Source organism: Mesoplodon mirus (assembly GCF_964341445.2).
Source record: "Mesoplodon mirus genome assembly, chromosome: 1".
Classification (NCBI taxonomy): domain Eukaryota; kingdom Metazoa; phylum Chordata; class Mammalia; order Artiodactyla; family Ziphiidae; genus Mesoplodon; species Mesoplodon mirus.
In genome coordinates, this window is record NC_138976.1 from 224,676,120 (window position 1) to 224,695,241 (window position 19,122).

General features: G+C 53.9%; 1 protein-coding gene across 1 annotated transcript in view; it reads right to left on the reverse strand.

Moving 5' to 3' along the window:
* Positions 1–19,122, reverse strand: part of XKR6 (XK related 6) — a gene marked incomplete at its 3' end in the record, with an annotated part of 278,166 nt that overhangs the window by 14,147 nt on the left and 244,897 nt on the right. Inside the window, exon 2 of the mRNA XM_082617496.1 lies at positions 9,126–9,322. Coding sequence (XP_082473622.1) covers positions 9,126–9,322 — 197 coding nt within the window. The remainder of the gene's footprint in view (positions 1–9,125; positions 9,323–19,122) is intronic.

Below are 19,122 nucleotides of genomic sequence, written 5' to 3' on the forward strand. Positions count from 1 at the left end.
CAGAGCCTCGCTGAGCAGGGCAGCAATGCGGGCCTCGGATGGGTGATTGCCGGGGGCCCCCTTTGTGACACAAACAAATGTATTTCACTTGCTCCTGACAAAACCCCTCTGAGGCAGGAGTTACGATCCATGGTTTACAAACGAGAACCCCGAGGCTCAAAGAGGTTAAGGGCCTTATGGGACTGATGCAGCTTCTAAGTGCAAATCAGAGGGTGAAGCCAGGTCCACACCAGGAGCATTCTACCACTCAAAACAGGAGGCAGGGGCTTCCCTGGGGGCGCAGTGGTTGAGAGTCCGCCTGCCGATGCAGGGGACACGGGTTCGTGCACCGGTCCAGGAGGATTCCACATGCCGCGGAACGGCTGGGCCCGTGAGCCATGGCTGCTGAGCCTGCGCGTCCGGAGCCTGTGCTCCGCAACGGGAGAGGCCACAGCAGTGAGAGGCCCTCATAGCGCAAAAAAACCCAAACAAACAGGAAGCAGCACCTTTTCTTCTAGGCGACAGTCTCAGGAGACTACCGGAGGGAGAAGCAGAGAAGGCCTCAAAGTACTTGGTTATTACTGGGGCAGGGTGGGGGGGTGAAGGGAATGATGGGGTCCCCAAGAACAGCAGGAGGTGGGGATGGGCTCCATGTGGTCACAGGTGGGCAGGTATTACAGCGGGCAGGCTCCTGACCCCCAGGGTCTGGCAGCCTGGGGCACGTGGGGTCTGAACGCACACGAGGGCCTGGAATTGAGAGAAGCCTCAGCTCTCCGCTGGTCAGCGTCAGACCCAAACCCCACCCCAGGTTGGCCATGGAGTGACCGCCTCACCCCTAGGACTCCTCTTGCTGTCCTGCCCCACCTAACACCTCCAATTGTGTCTAGAATGGAAAGGATCCCTTTTTTATTTTTAGAGATGAAAAAGGTGAGGCTCAGACAGGAAGGAGAACAGCTTACAGGGACGCCCCCGTTTCCTTCTCAGGGTCTCTTCCATTCCACCCACGACCCAGGAGTGAGAGACGTGTGACACAGGAAGACATCATTCCTGAAATCTGTAGGCCTTCTTTCCTCGGAAATCTTAAGAAATAGAAAAGATCTTTTGAAGATCACTTAATTGCCGTCTTTCCTGGAGCTGGGAGTTCCCACGAGGCCTTGAGTTTGCGATTGCCTCTAATGTGAATGTCTAGCCTAATAATTAAACATTGCTCCTGTCCGATCCTTGCTCAGATTCCCCCACTTTTCTCTTCCTTAGAGTCACAGCCTGCCAGACTGAAAGGACTTCAGGCGTCCCTCCTGCCCTCACTCATATTACTCAGGCTCAGAGATGAGATGGGAGAGATTGTCCCAGCATCCCTTGCCGCGTTCTAGCACAGTGGACTCAGGACCCAGGGCTCCTTCAGCTGCCCGCCTCCCTATGCAGGAAAGTTGGGGTGTGGGAGACAAGAGAGCAAATCTAAGAAGGGTGACGTGTCTCTGTGGGGCAATGAAACTGTTCTGAGATTGGTCGTGGTGATGGTGACAACTCCGCGGATATACTAACAGCCGTTGAATCATACACTTCAAGTGGGTGAATTTTACTGTATGTAAAGTGTATCTCAATAAAGCAGTTTAAATATTTTTAACAAAGCAGAAGAGGAAGAGATGCTCTGCTGGCAGGACCCCCGGGGCAGGGCTGAGCCCAGGCACGACACACCCACCTTCCCAGCCTCGTGGCTGCTCCCCAAACACTGGAGTCACTTTCTTGGCCCAAGGCCTTGCCCTTGGCTGTTGCCTCCTCTGGTACACTCACCTCCAGAGGTCTGTGGGCTGGCTCCCTCCCTCCTTCATATCTTTGCTCAGAGGTCCCTTTCCTGCCACCCCGTTGGAGACTGGGATACCTTCCTGCAGCACTACTGAAGGCTGACACGGCTCTGCCCCCCCGCCCCTCTCTCTTCCCAGCTTTAGAGCTCTGCTGAGTACCTACCATTTTCTAATAGTTGTTTTGTTCATTGTCTGTCTCTCCCTACAAGAAATGCAAGCTCCATGAGAGCAGGGCTTTCTGTCTGTTTTGTTTATTGCTCATATCTCTCCCCAGCGCCTAGAACCATGCTTGGTGCATAGTAGGTGCTTAATAAATAGTTACTGAATAAGTGGCCCCGTTACAGTTACGGCTCAGGCTTCTGAACTGGCAGCATTCGGAGCCTCCCCTGAGAAGCCCCACTGGTCAGCCTGCCTTGACGGCCCTCTTTGCCCCAACATTTCACGCACAAACATTTTCAGGTGGCCGATTGTTATTTCATCTGTGTTAACTGTAGTGACATTGATTTAGCCTGCCTTTCTCAAACATTTTCTGCTGCTTTAAGAACTCTCCCTCATAGGTACATACTGCATTTTCTTTTACACTTAAAATTTGTTAAGAGGGTAGATCTTACATTGTGTTCTTATCACAATTTAAAAAAAAAGAACTCTCCTCTCTTTTTCTCTTGCCTGTTGTTGGGGCAACCTCAGCCAAAAGGCCTCAGAATTAGATGCAAAGTCAAACTACACTGATGCACCACAGGTGATGTCTCTGTTTAATATCCTTGCAAATTCTGTTTAAAAGTGTGAGGTTTTAAAGTTCTGTTTCACAAGAAGCCACTGGGAGCTGGAGCAGAACTGGGAGCTGGAGTTGGCTGTTCAGGGCACCCTGTGTGTAGACGCCAAGCGGGTATCTGATGGGCAAGGAGGAGGGGCTCAGAAGGAGACAGAAACAGAGCTGGGGAGATTTCATCCCCCGGGGAAACGGAGAGGCCAAGTCTGTGTTCTGGGGGGAGAAGGAAGGCGTGTCCCTCTTCACTGCAGTTACGGGTGAAGATGCAAGACAGCCAGGGGAAGAGCATGAACAGGGAAGTGCACGTCTTCTCCTTTATCTATCCTGGAGGCTAAGACCGAGAAATGGCATGAGCAGCCTGGAGCTGAGATGGGAGGCTGGAAGATCTTGGTACCAACCTGGTCTGAAACCCCAGAGCATCTCTCAGAGCTAGAGGCTCCAGCTCAGCATGGGGCAGGGGTGAGGGCCAGGGGGAGTCAGGGAGAAGGGGGCTACTCCACCAGGGTTAAGTCAGGCGGTGGCTCACACAATAGGGGATCGGGGGGCACCGAAACTCCCCGTAACTCTGCACAAGGTGATTCATTACCTGATGGTGTTTGATGCAGTGAAATGGTTGTTTCAATAACAAATTTTCCTTCTTGGTAATGAGGGAAGTGACTAGGAAATTCACAGGTCTGGTGTAGAACACAGATCTGTGGTCATGGGCCACACAACAAGATCACCGTCACTTTCTGGGTGGCTGCTTCACCTAAGTGAAACCAAAATCCTAAATGATCAAGGAGCCAACTTTTGTGTCCCAGACTTGGAGGGTAACAGCTAATGTCCATATGAGCGGGACTGGAGAGACAAGACAGCATTTTTCACATTAGAGAAAAGAAATCTCCCAGGGGGAGAGACACGGACGTCCTTCACTGTGGGGAGGGGAAGGCAGGGAGGACCCGTTTAACCAACCACACAGCTGAGAAGCAGACCCTGGCCTTCGTCCCCGAGAACCGGAACCTGGAAGCCTCGGCCTCACCCAGATGGAAACCTGATCCGGAGAGGAAGCCCGGAGAGGGAGCTGATGCTTCCTTGGGATGACTTTCGTCCTCACTCGGGAAAGGAGGAAGAGCTCCTGGGGTGGCTGCTGAAGACAAAGGTACAGACGGGAGCAGAGAAACTGGACGAACACCTGCCTCTCTGCAGCGCTCTCTTGCTGGAGAAAGGAGCAAAAGTGAAGCTAAGGTACACGCCCCTGGTGGGCTTCTGATGTCAGAGGAGCTGACAAGTGAGGTTAAGAAAGAAGAAACCTAGGACTTCCCTGGTGGCACAGTGGTTGAGAGTCCGCCTGCTGATGCAGGGGACGCAGGTTTGTGCCCCGGTCCGGGAAGATCCCACATGCCACGGAGCGGCTGGGCCTGTGAGCCATGGCCGCTGAGCCTGCGCGTCTGGAGCCTGTGCTCCGCAACGGGAGAGGCCACAACAATGAGAGGCCCCGTACCGCAAAAAAAAAAAAAAAAAAAAAAAGAAAGAAAGAAAGAAAGAAGAAACCTATGAGAGAGGTTAACACCAAAGGGATGGAAAGACAAGGGGCCTATCTGGATCTCAGAGCCCAACGCTTGTTTAAAAGAAAACCAAGGCTTAAGGGCTTGGTGTTTAGGAACACCTACCGAAGGGTAGGTATCTTTGCAAATCCATTCCTGACACAGCATCTTGCCTACAGCAGAGCAGGTGCCTGACAAGTAGGGTCGTGAGGCCACGGGCGAGTGGTCATCAGGGCCCTGTAAGGAGGATCACTCTTCACGGTGAGCTCGACCCAAAAAGGCAGGCTTAGGTGCTGTGTGGGTGTAACCAGGGGCGCTCACTCAGCCCTGCCAATGTTCACGTGGAAGGGTCAGAAAACCCAAAAAGCGGGCTTCCCTGGTGGCGCAGTGGTTGAGAGTCCGCCTGCCGATGCAGGGGACACGGGTTCGTGCCCCGGTCCGGGAAGATCCCACATGCCGCGGAGCGGCTGGGCCCGTGAGCCATGGCCGCTGAGCCTGCGCGTCTGGAGCCTGTGCTCCGCAACGGGAGAGGCCACAACAGTGAGAGGCCCGCGTACCGCAAAAAAAAAAAAAAAAAAAAAAAAAAAAGCCAGGAAAGGTGACAGAGCTACTAACTCTTGACCGAATCCCCCAAACCCAACCCCCGTAGAGTGTCCTCCACCTCAACATACCCTGTTAGAAAGCCCCAGCCCTCCTTCTATCAGTGCCTGCACCAGGCCTGCTAAGCCTTGTTGATTTCCGCTCCAGAGCAGCCCTCCAACCCGTTGCAGTTGGCTTCCACTCCAACCCCATCATTTCACCCCTGGGCCTCCAGTGCTGCCTCTAACCGGTGTGCGTGGCTCAGCCCTTGTTCTCCTCCCTGCACAGCAGGAAAGGAAATCTTCTTTAAAAGATTTCCTACATAACCCTCCCCGCGGCACTTGGTATAAACCCAAGCTGTCAGGCCTCTGCCTTCCTCTCCACCCTCCCCACATCACTCTCCTTCCCCAGACCGCCAACCTCCAGCTATGCCGAGTCCTTTCATTTTCTAGAACAAGCCAGGCGTTTCCTATCTCAGGGCCTTTATGTATGCCGTTCCCTCTGCCCGGAAGGCTGTATCTGCTTCTCACATAGCTGGCGCCTCCTCAGTGTTTAGGCTCAGCCGAAATGTCACCTCTCTGGAGAGGCTTTCTCTGACATTCCTGCCCAGATAAGCTGTCTCCACACCCCACCCCAGGTACTGTGGTCTTGGCACCCTGATTGTTTGCTTAAAGCACCTCCCACAGCATGCTAGCTGTCTAGCTGCTTCTGTTATGTCTCCCAAGAGAGAATGGAAGATTCATGAGGGCCTGGACCACATCTGTGATGTCCCCTGTTACCCTCAGCACATACTATGGCTGCTGACTTAATGCATCTTGTTGAATGGCAGACTGTATCAAGTACCCATAATACGCCAGCCAAGGTGCTGTAGAGGGGTATGTGCAGCTCATTAGACCTTCCCAACCATCCAAAAGTAGTTATTATGCCCACTTTACAGATGAAGACGCCCAGTTAGGAAATTCACTTGCCCCGTGTCGTCAAGCCAATAAATGGTGGAGGTGGAATTTATACGCAGCTCTGTCGGGCTTTTCTCCCTACTCAGGACTGCTTTCCAAACTCTGTCACAGCCTAGAAGCCCCGTGAAGCTTTCAGCAGACAAAAGACTCACTCATTACTAGTGTAGATGGCATGTCAGGTAACATGCCCCTTTTATGTCTTTAGTTAAACTTTCAAGACACCAGAGTTAGGGAAGACCCCACTGAAGTACCCAAATGACTCGAGCATAAGATTGCCATGATTCATTAGTACTGTTACTATTGGGTTAGCCAGAAAGTTCGTTCGGGTTTTTACGTAAGATTCCTTAAGGTGTTACAGAAAAACCCGAATGAACTTTTCGGCTCAACCAATAATATGTTTTGACTTGAGTCTGGTTTTGTGGGTAAATTGGATACAAATCCATCTTGCAGGCCAAATACTGTACTGCTAACCCAGTGATAAAAGAGGAATAAGGGCTTCCCTGGTGGCGCAGTGGTTGAGAGTCCGCCTGCCAATGCAGGGGACGAGGGTTCGTGCCCCAGTCCGGGAGGATCCCGCATGCCGCGGGGCGGCTGGGCCCGTGAGCCATGGCCGCTGGGCCTGCGCGTCCGGAGCCTGTGCTCCGCAACGGGAGAGGCCACAGCAGTGAGAGGCCCGCGTACCAAAAAAAAAAAAAAAAAGAGGAATAAAAGGTGGATAGCTGGCAAAAGTAGCAAAAGTGGAAGAGGTTGGCATTGAGCAAGATCCATGGAAAACTCACCTATTACAGCAACAGTGATCTTTCTAACCATCTACTAGCATTAACGGTATAGAGTGGACAGGTGTCACCAAAAGCCCACCAGACAAGGTCAGTTAGCCATGATCTCACTAGTAACTCGTGGTCCAATTCAGAAAGTGTATCTGCAGTAAAAGCTCGACCTTCACCAACCACAAAATGGCCAGATGCGGCCCGAGGCCCTTGACATTCATCACGTCAAAAGTGCTCAGAAGAACCCTCTGTGGTAAGTAGCAATATTATCCCCATTTCAGAAAAGAGAAAACTGAGGAACAGAAAGGCTCGGTCACGTGCTGAAGGTCACACAGCTGTCAAGCAGCAGGCGGAGTCGCCCCATCTTTCCAGGCCACGGCCCTCTAAGAACTCACAGGGTCCGTGTCGCCAACACATCCCTTCCAAGTTCACAGACTTTCTCTCCTCTCCTCCAATTTCTAATATTTAAACTGGTTTTCTTTAAAGGGCATACATTTCATTGCAGCTTTTTACGGGAAAAGAGAGGGAAGGCCTCTACCACCATAACACAAGGGTCCAGTGATGAGCAAATATTCTAGAAGTTAAGAAAGAGGAACATGGGACTTCTCTGGCTCCAATGGTTAAGACTCCGTGCTTCCACTGCAGCCGGCACGGGTTCAATCCCTGGTTGGGGAACTAAGATCTCACATGCCGCACGATGTGCCCCCAAAATAAATAAATAAATTAAATAAAGGGTTGGAATTAAAAGGAAAAAGGAACATGCCAAGAGCTTACAGTCTATGCTCCATGACAGTGACGGCCGGTTTCCTTCCTTCCCATCACCCCAGCCAGCCCTGCAGGCCCTCATCCTGGGGACTCACAACCCAACAGCAAAGATTGCCACTGACTTCTGTCGGGCCCAGCAGTCCCCAAATGTGTTTAACTGTGCAAGTCTATTTCGAGAAATAACTATTCCACTCACCAAACATGTGGGGAAGTGCTCCCCCAATCCCTGAGCCGCTGGCACGAAAAGACGGGCATGTGGGCGGAAGAGCCAGGGAGCGCTTCCCCAGGCCAACGTAGCCTGGCTCCTGTCACTCCCAGGCTCCTGCTGACAAAGGCTCGCCCAGCGGCCCCTTAGCCTTTGCTGACATGGGCCGCCTGGGCTCCCATGTCAGGACGACCCCTAGGAAGCAACATCGGCTGCCCCTCGAGTTTCCTCTCTGGGGATTTCACATGCAGCCTCTCTGCATTTATAACCTGAGCAGTGATCATAGAAAGAGTGGGCGCAGCAAGGCAGCTGGGGCGGCATGACGCACGGGGCGGAAGACGGGGGATCACCCTAGGAGCCTGCCCACGCCACTTCCCTGGCAATGCGAAACACACCCCCTCAGATGCCTGCAGAGCTGGATAACAAAGTGTTCTACATGCCGTGTACCATTGCATCCCCCCAAAATCAGGTACGGTTGTCATCTCCCCCGTTATACCAAAGAGTCATAGCAGTTCAATGAAAGGCCAGAGCTTGGGGCCCCGTGGGGCAAGGGGGTGTCCTGCTGGAGAGCCCCCCCTACAGGTGCTCATGAACTGGGTGGCACCCAGGGCCCTCTGGAGCAGCTGGGGAGCTGTGGGCCCAGCAGTGAGGACCCAGGAGGCCAGCAGGCCCCACTGGCCAGGGAGAGGTGGGCATAGGGAACAGACCCTCTGCCCCAGCTACTCCGGATCACATGTGCTCAAGCCCTCTCGAGTCAGGAGCCTCTGGGCTGAGCCCCTGCAGCAACAGTTCTGCTTGAATATTCCTCAGGACGGGCAACTCCCTACTTCCTGAGACAGTCTTCCCATCACTGGACGGCTCCTGCTGTTTGAAATGTCTCCCACGTGTACAGTCCATAACGCCCCCCCGCCCCGTAGCTCCCTCCAGACCCTCTGGAACCGTCATCCTTCCCCGACATCCCTTCAAGATGTTGAAATTCACACAGCTCAAGTCCTCCCCAGGCAAAACGTCCCCAGGGTCCCCCAAGTGCTGTGACCTCCAGCCCCTCCTCACCCTAGAGCTTCTCCTCTGCTGGAGCTCCAGCCCTGCTGAAATGGGCTCTGACACAACGAGGACACTTGCAGGCTGCTGTGACCTGGGGTCTGCCCTGACATTGGCGACCTGGGGTGAGACTCCACCTTGACCAGAGGAGGCCAATGTGGAAAGGTCTTCCTGGGCAGTCAGTGGCCCCCAGAGGCTTCCCGCTGCTGTAGAGACCAGTGCTGTCTGGACCGGGCCCTGGGCGCTCCGAGACCATCTGGGGCCACAGGGGCCAGGAGTGGGGAGGTGCGGCCAGTGGGCGGGGCACGCTGGGCTCTGGACCCCCATCCCCATCTACCTAGAACAGAGCTACTGGAGCCTGTTTTATAAGTGGGGCTTCTACCCTTTATACATGGGTTTGAAGCAAGAGCACCACAGCTTAAAAACGTCTAAAACTGCTAATGCCGCCTGAAGTGATTTAGCCTCCTGGGCACGCGCTGTCCTAAGGCATCTTCCCCATATCCCGCATAGGTGCAAACACCGCGGCTCAGGCCAGCGCCGAGACAAGGGGCCTCTCCCCCCGGACTGGGAGACTCGGGCCCTCCGCCCTGCTGCTCCAGGGACACGGAGACCCGGCTCTGCTCTGCTCACGTGAAGGCGGGGCCGTCTCGCACGCAGGGGCGCGGAAATCCTGTGCCGGGAGTGGGGACTCGGGGACCAGGGCGACGCCCCCAGCCCCGGGGAGGGGGAGGGGACTCACAGGGCAGCGTCTCGGCGCGGCTCTTCTGGATCATGATGCAGAGCTGTAGCACCAGTTGGGGGGCGCTTTCCAGGAAGGTCTCCAGGAGGCGCAGCATGTTAATGTCTGCATATTCGTACATCATAGCCCAGTAGAAGCGTCGCTGGTGTTCCTTCTGCCGCTGGCTCTGAATCCCCAGGTACATGGTGCGGATATACCTGCCGAGAGACGGACAGAACACAGAGAGCGTGGGTCGGCGTGGGCGCCGTGGGAGGGTCAGGCCGTCCCCACACACCAGCATCCCCTCCTGGGCGCTGAGGTCTTCCGGGTGCTTGGACCAGCTCCAGGGGTTCTGCCGGACCACAGACGGGGTGCTGAGGCTTCGGGGTGGGGTGGGGTGGGGGCAGGCCAGGGAACGGGTCCCAGGCAAGTTGTCCCCTCCCTGGCCTCACTTTGCTCATCTGTAAAATAAGAAATGGAAGAGTGGGACCAGGCGATCTCACAGGCCTGCCAGGGAAGCATCACAGGTGAGCTCAGGGGGCAGGTGGGCTGGCTGGAGTTCAGGGTCCCAGGGGGAACCTTCCTGCAGGGTTTTCACCTCTCTGGAGGAGGAGGGAAGGGAATTAGCATTTATGAAGCTCCTACTAAGTATCACTGGCTGGCTGGCCACTGCGTGTTGCCTGGGTCCCAGGAGACAGGCAGGTGTAGTTCCCACGTAGGACAGACAGGCGGGACTCACTTCCACAGGCTCCAGGCCCGGAGGGCGGAGCAACCAGGAGGCGGCCCCAGGCTGCTGGACACCAAAGCTCGTGCGTGCCCTGCTCTACAGTAGGGACGGCCTGCAGTGGAGCCTCCATCTGTCTACACTAGGGATGGCCTGCAATGGAGCCTCCATCCGTCTACACTAGGGACAGCCTGCAATGGAGCCTCCATCCGTCTACACTAGGGACGGCCTGCAATGGAGCCTCCATCCGTCTACACTAGGGACGGTCTGCAATGGAGCCTCCATCCGTCTACACTAGGGACGGCCTGCAATGGAGCCTCCATCCGTCTACACTAGGGACGGCCTGCAATGGAGCCTCCATCCCTCTACACTAGGGACGGCCTGCAATGGAGCCTCCATCCGTCTACACTAGGGACGGCCTGCAGTGGAGCCTCCATCCGTCTACACTAGGGACGGCCTGCAATGGAGCCTCCGTCCGTCTACACTAGGGACGGCCTGCAGTGGAGCCTCCATCCGTCTACACTAGGGACGGCCTGCAGTGGAGCCTCCATCTGTCTACACTAGGGACGGCCTGCAATGGAGCCTCCATCTGTCTACACTAGGGACGGCCTGCAATGGAGCCTCCATCCCTCTACACTAGGGACGGCCTGCAATGGAGCCTCCATCCGTCTACACTAGGGACGGCCTGCAGTGGAGCCTCCATCTGTCTACACTAGGGACGGCCTGCAGTGGAGCCTCCATCTGTCTACACTAGGGACGGCCTGCAATGGAGCCTCCGTCCGTCTACACTAGGGACGGCCTGCAGTGGAGCCTCCATCCAGGTGAAGCCCAGGACTCAGTCACACAAAGCACTGAGCCCACTCCACCCGGGAGGGACAAGGGGCAAAGGGAGCAGGTGCAGGCGGAGGGCACAGGCTCTGGGTTCAAATCCCGGCTCTGTCACCTGCTCATTGCGGGACTTTGGACTAATTACCCAACTCCGTGTCCTTGTTACTCTTCTCTCACACAGCAGAATCACAGCGTCACACGGCTGGCGGGAAGATTAGGGAGATAATCCGCGTGCTGGGCGTGTATCCAGGTCCACGTGAGGAAGCCCCCAGGCCTGCCTCACTTTCACCTAAACTTTGGAAGCTTGTCTCCAAGCCACAGTCAAGGGGAGGATGGAGGGTGGCATCCAAGCCAGCCAGCCGTCCCTGGGGCCAGGCCAGGCCCAGAGGAACCAGCAACGCCGGGACAAAAGCAAGGTTCAGAAAGCACAGCTTTGCAGGCCCAGTTAGGATCACGAATATGCACCATTGGGCTTCCCTGGTGGCGCAGTGGTGGAGAGTCCGCCTGCCGATGCAGGGGACATGGGTTCGTGCCCCGGCCCCGGGAACATCCCACATGCCGCGGGGCAGCTGGGCCCGTGAGCCATGGCCGCTGAGCCTGCGCGTCCGGAGCCTGTGCTCCGCAATGGGAGAGGCCACAACAGTGAGAGGCCCGCGTATCGCAAAAAAAAAAAAAGAATATGCACCATAAACTGAGGTCACAGACAACAGGACACAACCACACTTGCATCCCTAGCCGCCCCTTGGGAATGTATATCATTGTGTCTTTTAAACCGCCGAGCCGGAATCACAGAGGTTGAGAGCGTGGTTGACCCCCCTACAGAGTCCCCACTGTCCTCAAGCACCGTCAGGGGCCCACTTGGGGCTGCTGGACGGTCCCTTCTCTCTGTCCCCATCACCACCGCCAGCCTGGTCCCCGCCACCACCCCTCTCTCCTGGATCGAAGCAGAAGCCTCCTAACTGGTCTCCCAGGGTCCACTCTTGACCCAGAACAACCCATTCTTTGCATAGCAGCCAAGGTGCTTTGTGAAAATCACAAATGCAGTCACGTCACCACCTTCTTTCAACACTCCCATGCCTTCCCATCACGTTCAGAATAAAATCCGAGCCCCTCCCTCGGCTCATGGGGTCCTGCCCGCCCCTCCTGTCCCACCGCCCGGTCTCTCTCCCCGCCCCCCCCTTCTCGTGTCTTCTCTGTCTCTCACGGACACCTGAGCTTGTTTGTGTTCACGCCATCTCCCCAGTGGCTGTGGATGCAGACGGAAGCCTCCTGTCCCCGGCGCTCAGACTCCTGCAGGGCAGCACTGTCACAACACGGCGAAGGCAGCTCATGCCACGTTTACACCGAATTTCTGAGAGGCTCACAGGGAGGGGCTCTATACACCCCCACCCCCCGGGAGCAAAGGGAGAAGTGGGTCACCACTTCACCTTGCATCGACGTTAGAGAAGCCCATGCTTTAGAGGCAAAGACACAAAAACATACATTTGTAAAATAATTTAAAACTGTAATTGATGCTCCTCTCCAGGTCCAAAACAGCGGGCCTCCCTCCTGTGCGCTAAGCGTGCACTGGACCCACAGAGGAACGAGTGGGCTAGGGTCCCCCAGAGTGGGCATCGGGACACAAAGCAGCCCACCTGAACCATCGGTGTGATCTGAACCCCACGTGCTGGTGACAGTGAGCCCATCCGACACCTGATGAACACCTGATGGCTGCTTCTCTAGATTCCTAAGAGCCTTTAAGGGACTGGATCTCTGAAAAGACCCACCGGGGGGGCTGGGATGGACACCTTATTTTCTGCACACACACTCCCTGGAGTGAGCGGAGAACAACCCTGCAGAAAACTAAGGGGAGGGAGGCACCGCAGCGGGGACAGTGTCGGGGCCAGTGTGGAGAGGCCGGGGGCGCCAGCCTCGCCAGGCACTGCAGGCCGGGCATCTCCCGGAGGCCCTGCCGTGCCCTGTGGGGCAGGTCTGGTTGTCATCATTTAACACCTGGGGAAACTGAAGCTCTGAAGTGAAACAGGGCCCTGAATTCTATTCCATTCCAGGTTCTGTCATTTATTGGCTGCGTCACTTCCCATGAGTCATTGCCTCTCTCTGGGCCTCCATCTGTAAGTTCCCAAAATCAACGGACCAGGGGAGGGGCTAGGAAAGGGGCAGGGAGGTTGCTGTACCTGACCCGTAAAGCTATGGGGTCACTGAGAGACAGAGACAGAAAGACACACAGAGAGACAGAGACAGAGAGACAGAGAGACACAGGGAGACACAGAGACAGAGATAAAGAGACACAGAAAGACAGAGACAGAGACAGAGAGACACCGAGAGACAGAGAGACACAGGGAGACACAGAGACAGAGAGACACAGAGAGAGACAGAGACAGAGAGACACACAGAGAGACACACAGAGACAGAGAGACACACATAGAGACAGAGACAGAGAGACACAGAGACAGACACAGAGACAGAGACAGAGAGACACAGAGAGACAGAGACAGAGAGATAGGGAGAGACAGAAACAGAAAGACAGAGGCACAGAGAGAAAGAGACAGACAAAGTCAGAGACAGGGACAGCGAGACAGAGAGACACAGAGAGACACAGAGATGGAGAGACAGAGAGGGAGACGGAGACAGACACAGAGAGAAGAGACAGAGAGACGGAGAGAGCTCTGCAGGAGAGAATGGAAAGAGAAAGAGACAAAGGAGGGGAAGCTACATCGGAACTTGGGGCCTGAAAGAGAAGACCGCCTGGCTGACGTGGCGGTAGGAAGAGCCTGGGTGGGACACCGGCCCTAAGGACATGGGGTCACCAGTCGTTGGGAGGCGCTGGGAAGCCAGACTCTGAACCTAGGGCAGAGGGGAGGGTCGGGTTAGTCAGACTGGATGACGGCCCGGGGGGCGGAGCAGCGGGGACGAGGGCGCCTGGGTGGAGGTGGTGCAGCAGGGCTTCGGGTCCAGAGGCTCCACACCGGCACCCAGAACGGCCCTGCGGCCGGCGGTGCCTTGGTGCCATGGGTCTCCCAGGTCAGATGTGGTCTCTGTGCTCCAAGACTCAGCTCTGCCCAGACGTGGCACCTGCAACGCACAATACTGTGGGCCACAGACTCCCACAGGGGCCAGACCACACATCTATATTCTCTCAGGGGTGCACTCAGACCACAGCCTCTAGCTCTCCTAGACTCAGAAGGTGGCTCAAGGTGGAGGAATGATTGATTATGTAGCAGAGCCAAGCCTATGCGTCCAGGTCCCAGGCCAAGGTACCAGCGGCACTCAGATGCTCCTAGGTCTGCCCTACCAGGGCAGAGGGAGCAACTCCACCCCCATGTTCCCCAAGCCACAAGCCCCTTTGCCCATCGTGGCCAGTGCAGTGAAAGCCAACGAGCCCAGAAATGCCTGTTCAACCGTAACATCTGCCAGAGAAACCAAGCTTGCATTTCCTCTGTGAGAACATCCCCAAATATGGGAGCCGATGAGGCTGGGAGTGGGCAAAGCCAGAGCCTCTCCCCACCGATGAGCAAACAGATGCTAGGAGCCCAGAGTGCACTGGGATCAAGTCCAAGACCCAAACTGGAACTCATGCCTCGCAGGGACACCAGCTCACACAGTCACCCACCGTGGAGGAGGAGCTAAATCAGAGTCCGGTTCAAAATGCCCAATCAAGGGCCTTCGACCTATTCCACCCCCTCTGGCTCCTGCACCCCTCTCTTCTATCCTTAAGTCCTTGGGTTCCCAGTAGACCCTGTAAAGTCCACAGTGGGTCTAGGTGATGAGCTCTGGGGCCGCCCAGCCAGCGGCCTCTTGCTAAGCCTTCAGCCCCTGTGCAGACAGCCTTGGCCCGTGGCCACAAGGTGGCGCCAGACCCTAAGCCACGCCGGAAGGCTGCTCCGCGCAGTGATCTCATCCCCCGCCAGCGGCCCCCTAAGGCCGGCACCTTCCCGACTCGGCGGCAGTGTTGGGGTGCAGGGTCAGCAGGCGAGGCCGAGGGGCAGGCCCAGGTGTGACGAGTCCCCACGGGAAAGCCCGGCATCTGCAGGCGACACACGGTGGGCTGCTGCTCCCTTACCTCCTCCCGTTCCCTGGCAGGTTCCAGAAAGCTCACCTCCCCCGGGAAGGTAGTGCGGGAGAGAAGACATGCAACTCTCCTCCTCCTGATTTGCTTCCGCCTGGATTTTGTGTAGCCTCCTGTCACACCATTCTCTCCTAAGGATCATGAAACGCACGGATCTAAAAGCAGGGGTACAGCGTGTCCTCGTGGAGTGAGGACTCAGGAAGGCTGGGCCTGGCCTATGGTCTGCAGGGCTGCACGACCTTGGGCAAGTCACCCCCGGGGCTGGGCCTGCTGTATTCATCCAAAACAGAGGGCAGACGGGAGGATCTCTAAGCTTCTGCCTACCTTTTGTTAACTCCATCCTTCTGTGGCTTCTTAGAGCCTTAAGGATGGCCTAGCATCTTTACAAGTAATACCCAGTGTTTATGTGGCACTCATATATATGTACCAGGCAGTGTTCTGAGCATTTTGTACTTATTAGCTCATTTAATCCTTCCAACAAATGTATGAGGTAGATGCACTATTACCCTCACTTCAACATATGGTAAACTGGAGCACTGAGGTTAAGAAATGTGCTTCAGTTTACCCAGCTAAGTAAGGGGTTGAGGAGGGCTTCAAGCCCAGCAGTCTGCTTTGGGGCCCGTGCTTCTCAACGCCTACCCACATGCCCCTCAGAGGTAGACCAGTTGTCCCTTCTCTTTTAAACTTAGTCCAACTTGGTCCCCTGACTACAGTGGAAAATCACTGTTTGCCCCCAACACCTGGGCTCTCTTCCAGTTCTGTCACTGGCTGTGTTGCCTTGGGGAACATCTCCTACCCTCATGGAGCCTCAGTGTCCTCATCTATACAATGCCTGGCCCAGAGTAGGACCCTAGGACGTGTTGAACAAATAGATGCATGCCATCATGTCCCCTTAGAGGGTCTCAGGGCTCAAATGATGTAATGCCTGTGAGAAGAGATGGAAGACCAGAAGCCGAGGATGGCAGCTATTACTGCCCCCCACCCCCCACAAAGGGGCTCTCCTCCTGTCTTTCCTTCGGTCCACACTATTCTCCTTCCAAGTCTATCTCCTCCCCTTACTTTGTAAACCATGGAACTGTTTAAAGCTTCTTATACCTCCAGGAGAACTCTCTATAGTTTTTTGAGCACATTTTCACTTTTACAGCAGCACTGTGAAGGAGACACATTTGTCATCTTTTTCCTGTTGGTTCATCGGAGACTCAGAGAGGATGAGTGATTTCCCCAAAGTCACATAGTCAATCACGGTTCAGGCGAATCAGAGGTCTTGCCCAAATCGTGTTACCCCATTGGGAGTCAGCTATAGCTCTGCCTAAATCTAAGGGAAATGAGTGATTTCTGCAAAAGCAGGAGGCTGAATAATTTCACCTGTCTGCACCTACAGGCCCCTGCTGCTTCTTATGACAGCCTCAGAAGTAGCATTTTGAAATCTCTGATTGTGGACAGCAACTCATCCTCAAAGCCCCAGACAGGACTGAGTCTAGGTTTTGTGGGGCCTGAAGCTTAGAGAATCCGCTTTAAGAAAAAAAGTAGTCTACCAAACATTTAAAGTAGAACTAGCCCGATTCTACACACTTTTTTCCCCAAAAAAAATAAAAGAGGAAAGAACATTTCTCTGTTCACTTTATGGGGTCAGCGTTACTCTATCAAAGCCAGACACATGCCATACAAGAAAATAAAACTACAGATAATATCCCTTATAAACACAGGTGCAAATATCTTCAACAAAATACTAGCAAAACAAATTCAGTGATATACAGAAAGAATGATATTCCACAGCCAACTGGAGTTTATCTTAGAAATGTAAGGCTGATTCTATATTCAGAAATCAATAAATGTAATCAATGATATTAACAAGAAAAACCACATATCACATTAACTTATGCAGAAAGAAAGCATCTGACAGAATTCAACATCCATTCTTTTTTTTTTTTTAACTCTCAGCAAACTACAAATAGAAAAGAATTTCCTTAACCTGACATAGATGAAGGATATCTATAAAAATTAACAGTTAGGGAATTCCCTGGTGGTCCAGTGGTTAGGACTCTGCGCTTCCACCGCAGGGGGCGTGGGTTTGATCCCTGGTCAGGGAACTAAGATCCCGCATGCCATGCAGCGCGGCCAAAAGAAAAAAAAAATTAACAGTTAATATCACACTTAATGATAAAAAGACTGAATTCTTTCCTCTTAAGATCAGGAATAAGGCAAAAATGTCTAAGCTCACCCCTCCTATTCAACATCATACTAGAAGTCCCAGTCATTACAGTAAGTCAGGAAAAAGAAAGTATATACAAACTGCAAGGAACGAAGTAAAACTGTCCCTATTTGTAAATGACATGATGGTCTAGATAGAAAATCCCAAGAAATATACAAAAAAAGCTCATAGAACTAATTGGCAAGTTAAGCAAAGTCTCATGATACAAGGTCAGCATATAAAAATTAAATATATTTCTGTAGACTACTAATGAACAATTGGAAATTGAAGTTTAAAAACATACCTACCACTTAAATTAGCTCCCTTAAGGGGACAGGAGGGGCAAGATAGGTGAAAGGAATTAAGAGGGACAAACTGCAAGGTGTAAAATAAGTCACAAGGATGCAATGCACAGCACAAGGAATACTGTCAATACTTTATAATTACTTTGTTCAGAGTATAATCTATAAAGATATCAAAGTACCCTTCTATATACCTGAAACAAATATAATATTGTAAGTCAACTATACTTCAATTTTAAAAATACCTCTATATTTCTGTTGTATTTAAATATAAGCAGCCACACCTCCAGGGGCATTTGACCCTTATCCTGGGTGGGCGTGGAACACACTCTCACAGCCACACACACACCACCTACAAGAACACTCCACACAAACACCACACAGACACACATGCACAAACCACCACGCACACGAACACTGCACACGTCCAGGGCTCCACCTGTAGAGACACCTGTAGCCCGTGATCACATCCCTGCGTCAACATGATCCAACCCCAGATCCCTGAGGGGGAGGGTCCCTGCCTGCCCCGACCATTCGCTGTCATCACAGCAGGCACAGAGGAAAGCCAAATGCGCGTCCCTTCCTGGTAGCTGGGAACCCACCCTAGAGAGGACGGGGCACTGCAGCTACCAGTCAGACAACATCCTGCCCCCGACACCTAGGACAGAGCTGGGCCAGCTGCCACCAAAGCACCCAAGGGCTCATTGACATCTGAACATGCGCAGCCCCCAGCCCTGTTCACACTTGTCCCGCTTCACCTCCACCTGTGCCTGACCGATTCGGGAATCCTGACTTGTGATCACAGCAAAGGCACTGAGGGCTACCGTGACGTTGTGTGATCTGCACTCTCGTCTGGTCCATCTTTTGAGGGGGGGAGGAGCTCCCCCCTTGTGTCCTTTCCATTGCTGACCACATCCCAGGGGTCTAGGGCCAGGTGGCCATGCAGTGGCTGTAGAATAAAGTGGCCCAAAAGGGGGGTGGGGGAGGTTTCAGGGTCCCGGGCTGCATGGGGCTTGTGCAGGAACCTTGGCAGTCTGGGGCTTGTCACCCGCTGAGGACTGCTGAGCTGGGTCACCAGGCATTAACGGGGGCTCCAAGGCTGCTATGTCAAAAAGGCTGTGCTCCCACCTGCATGACATAGACTCTGTGCCCAGGTAGGAACCCCCGCGGCTGTCCCCTGTGGTCCCAGGTCAGGACAGAGAAAAGTCCTTCAAGCTCTTCCAGACCATCACAGATCTCAGGGGCACCAGCATCTGAGCTATTGCAGACAGGATCAGGGTTCAGCTTGCAAGCATCTGCCAGGTTATTATTATCGCCATCCCCATATTACAAATGAGGATATCAAGGCTAACCTGGACTCAGTAACCTGGGTGGTTCCCTATTGGCTGTGCAACCAGGCCAGTCTCCTGTCTTCCCCCACCCCACACCTGCCCAGGACCCCTGGCCACACCTGATGGCCTTCCCATCCCAGACCTTCCCAGCATGTGTCCATCTCTGTGTCTTTGCTTCTGTTGTTTCCACGCCCAAGCAGCCACCCCTGGGCAAGGCCCAGCTCTCCCCACGTGCCTTACTCCATGCCTAGGCCAAAGTATTCCCATCCTCCCCTTATACTGGGTCCTCAGTATAGTAATAGCTTCCATTTACTGGGTTCTCCCTACATACCAGACACAGTGTAAACTCTCTACAGGTATTAAGTCATTTAACATGAGAACCTTACAGTCATGTACAGATGAAGAAACTGAAGCACCTGAGGACACCACTACCGGGACTCATACCAGGCCGCTGGACTCCAGAGAGGGTGCTCCTAACCCAGGACACTATATTCTCCTGTTCCTTATCTTTCTCTCATTCCCTCTCTCCTCAGTTCACTTACTTCTTTCCACAATTCTATGAATTAGATTATTAGC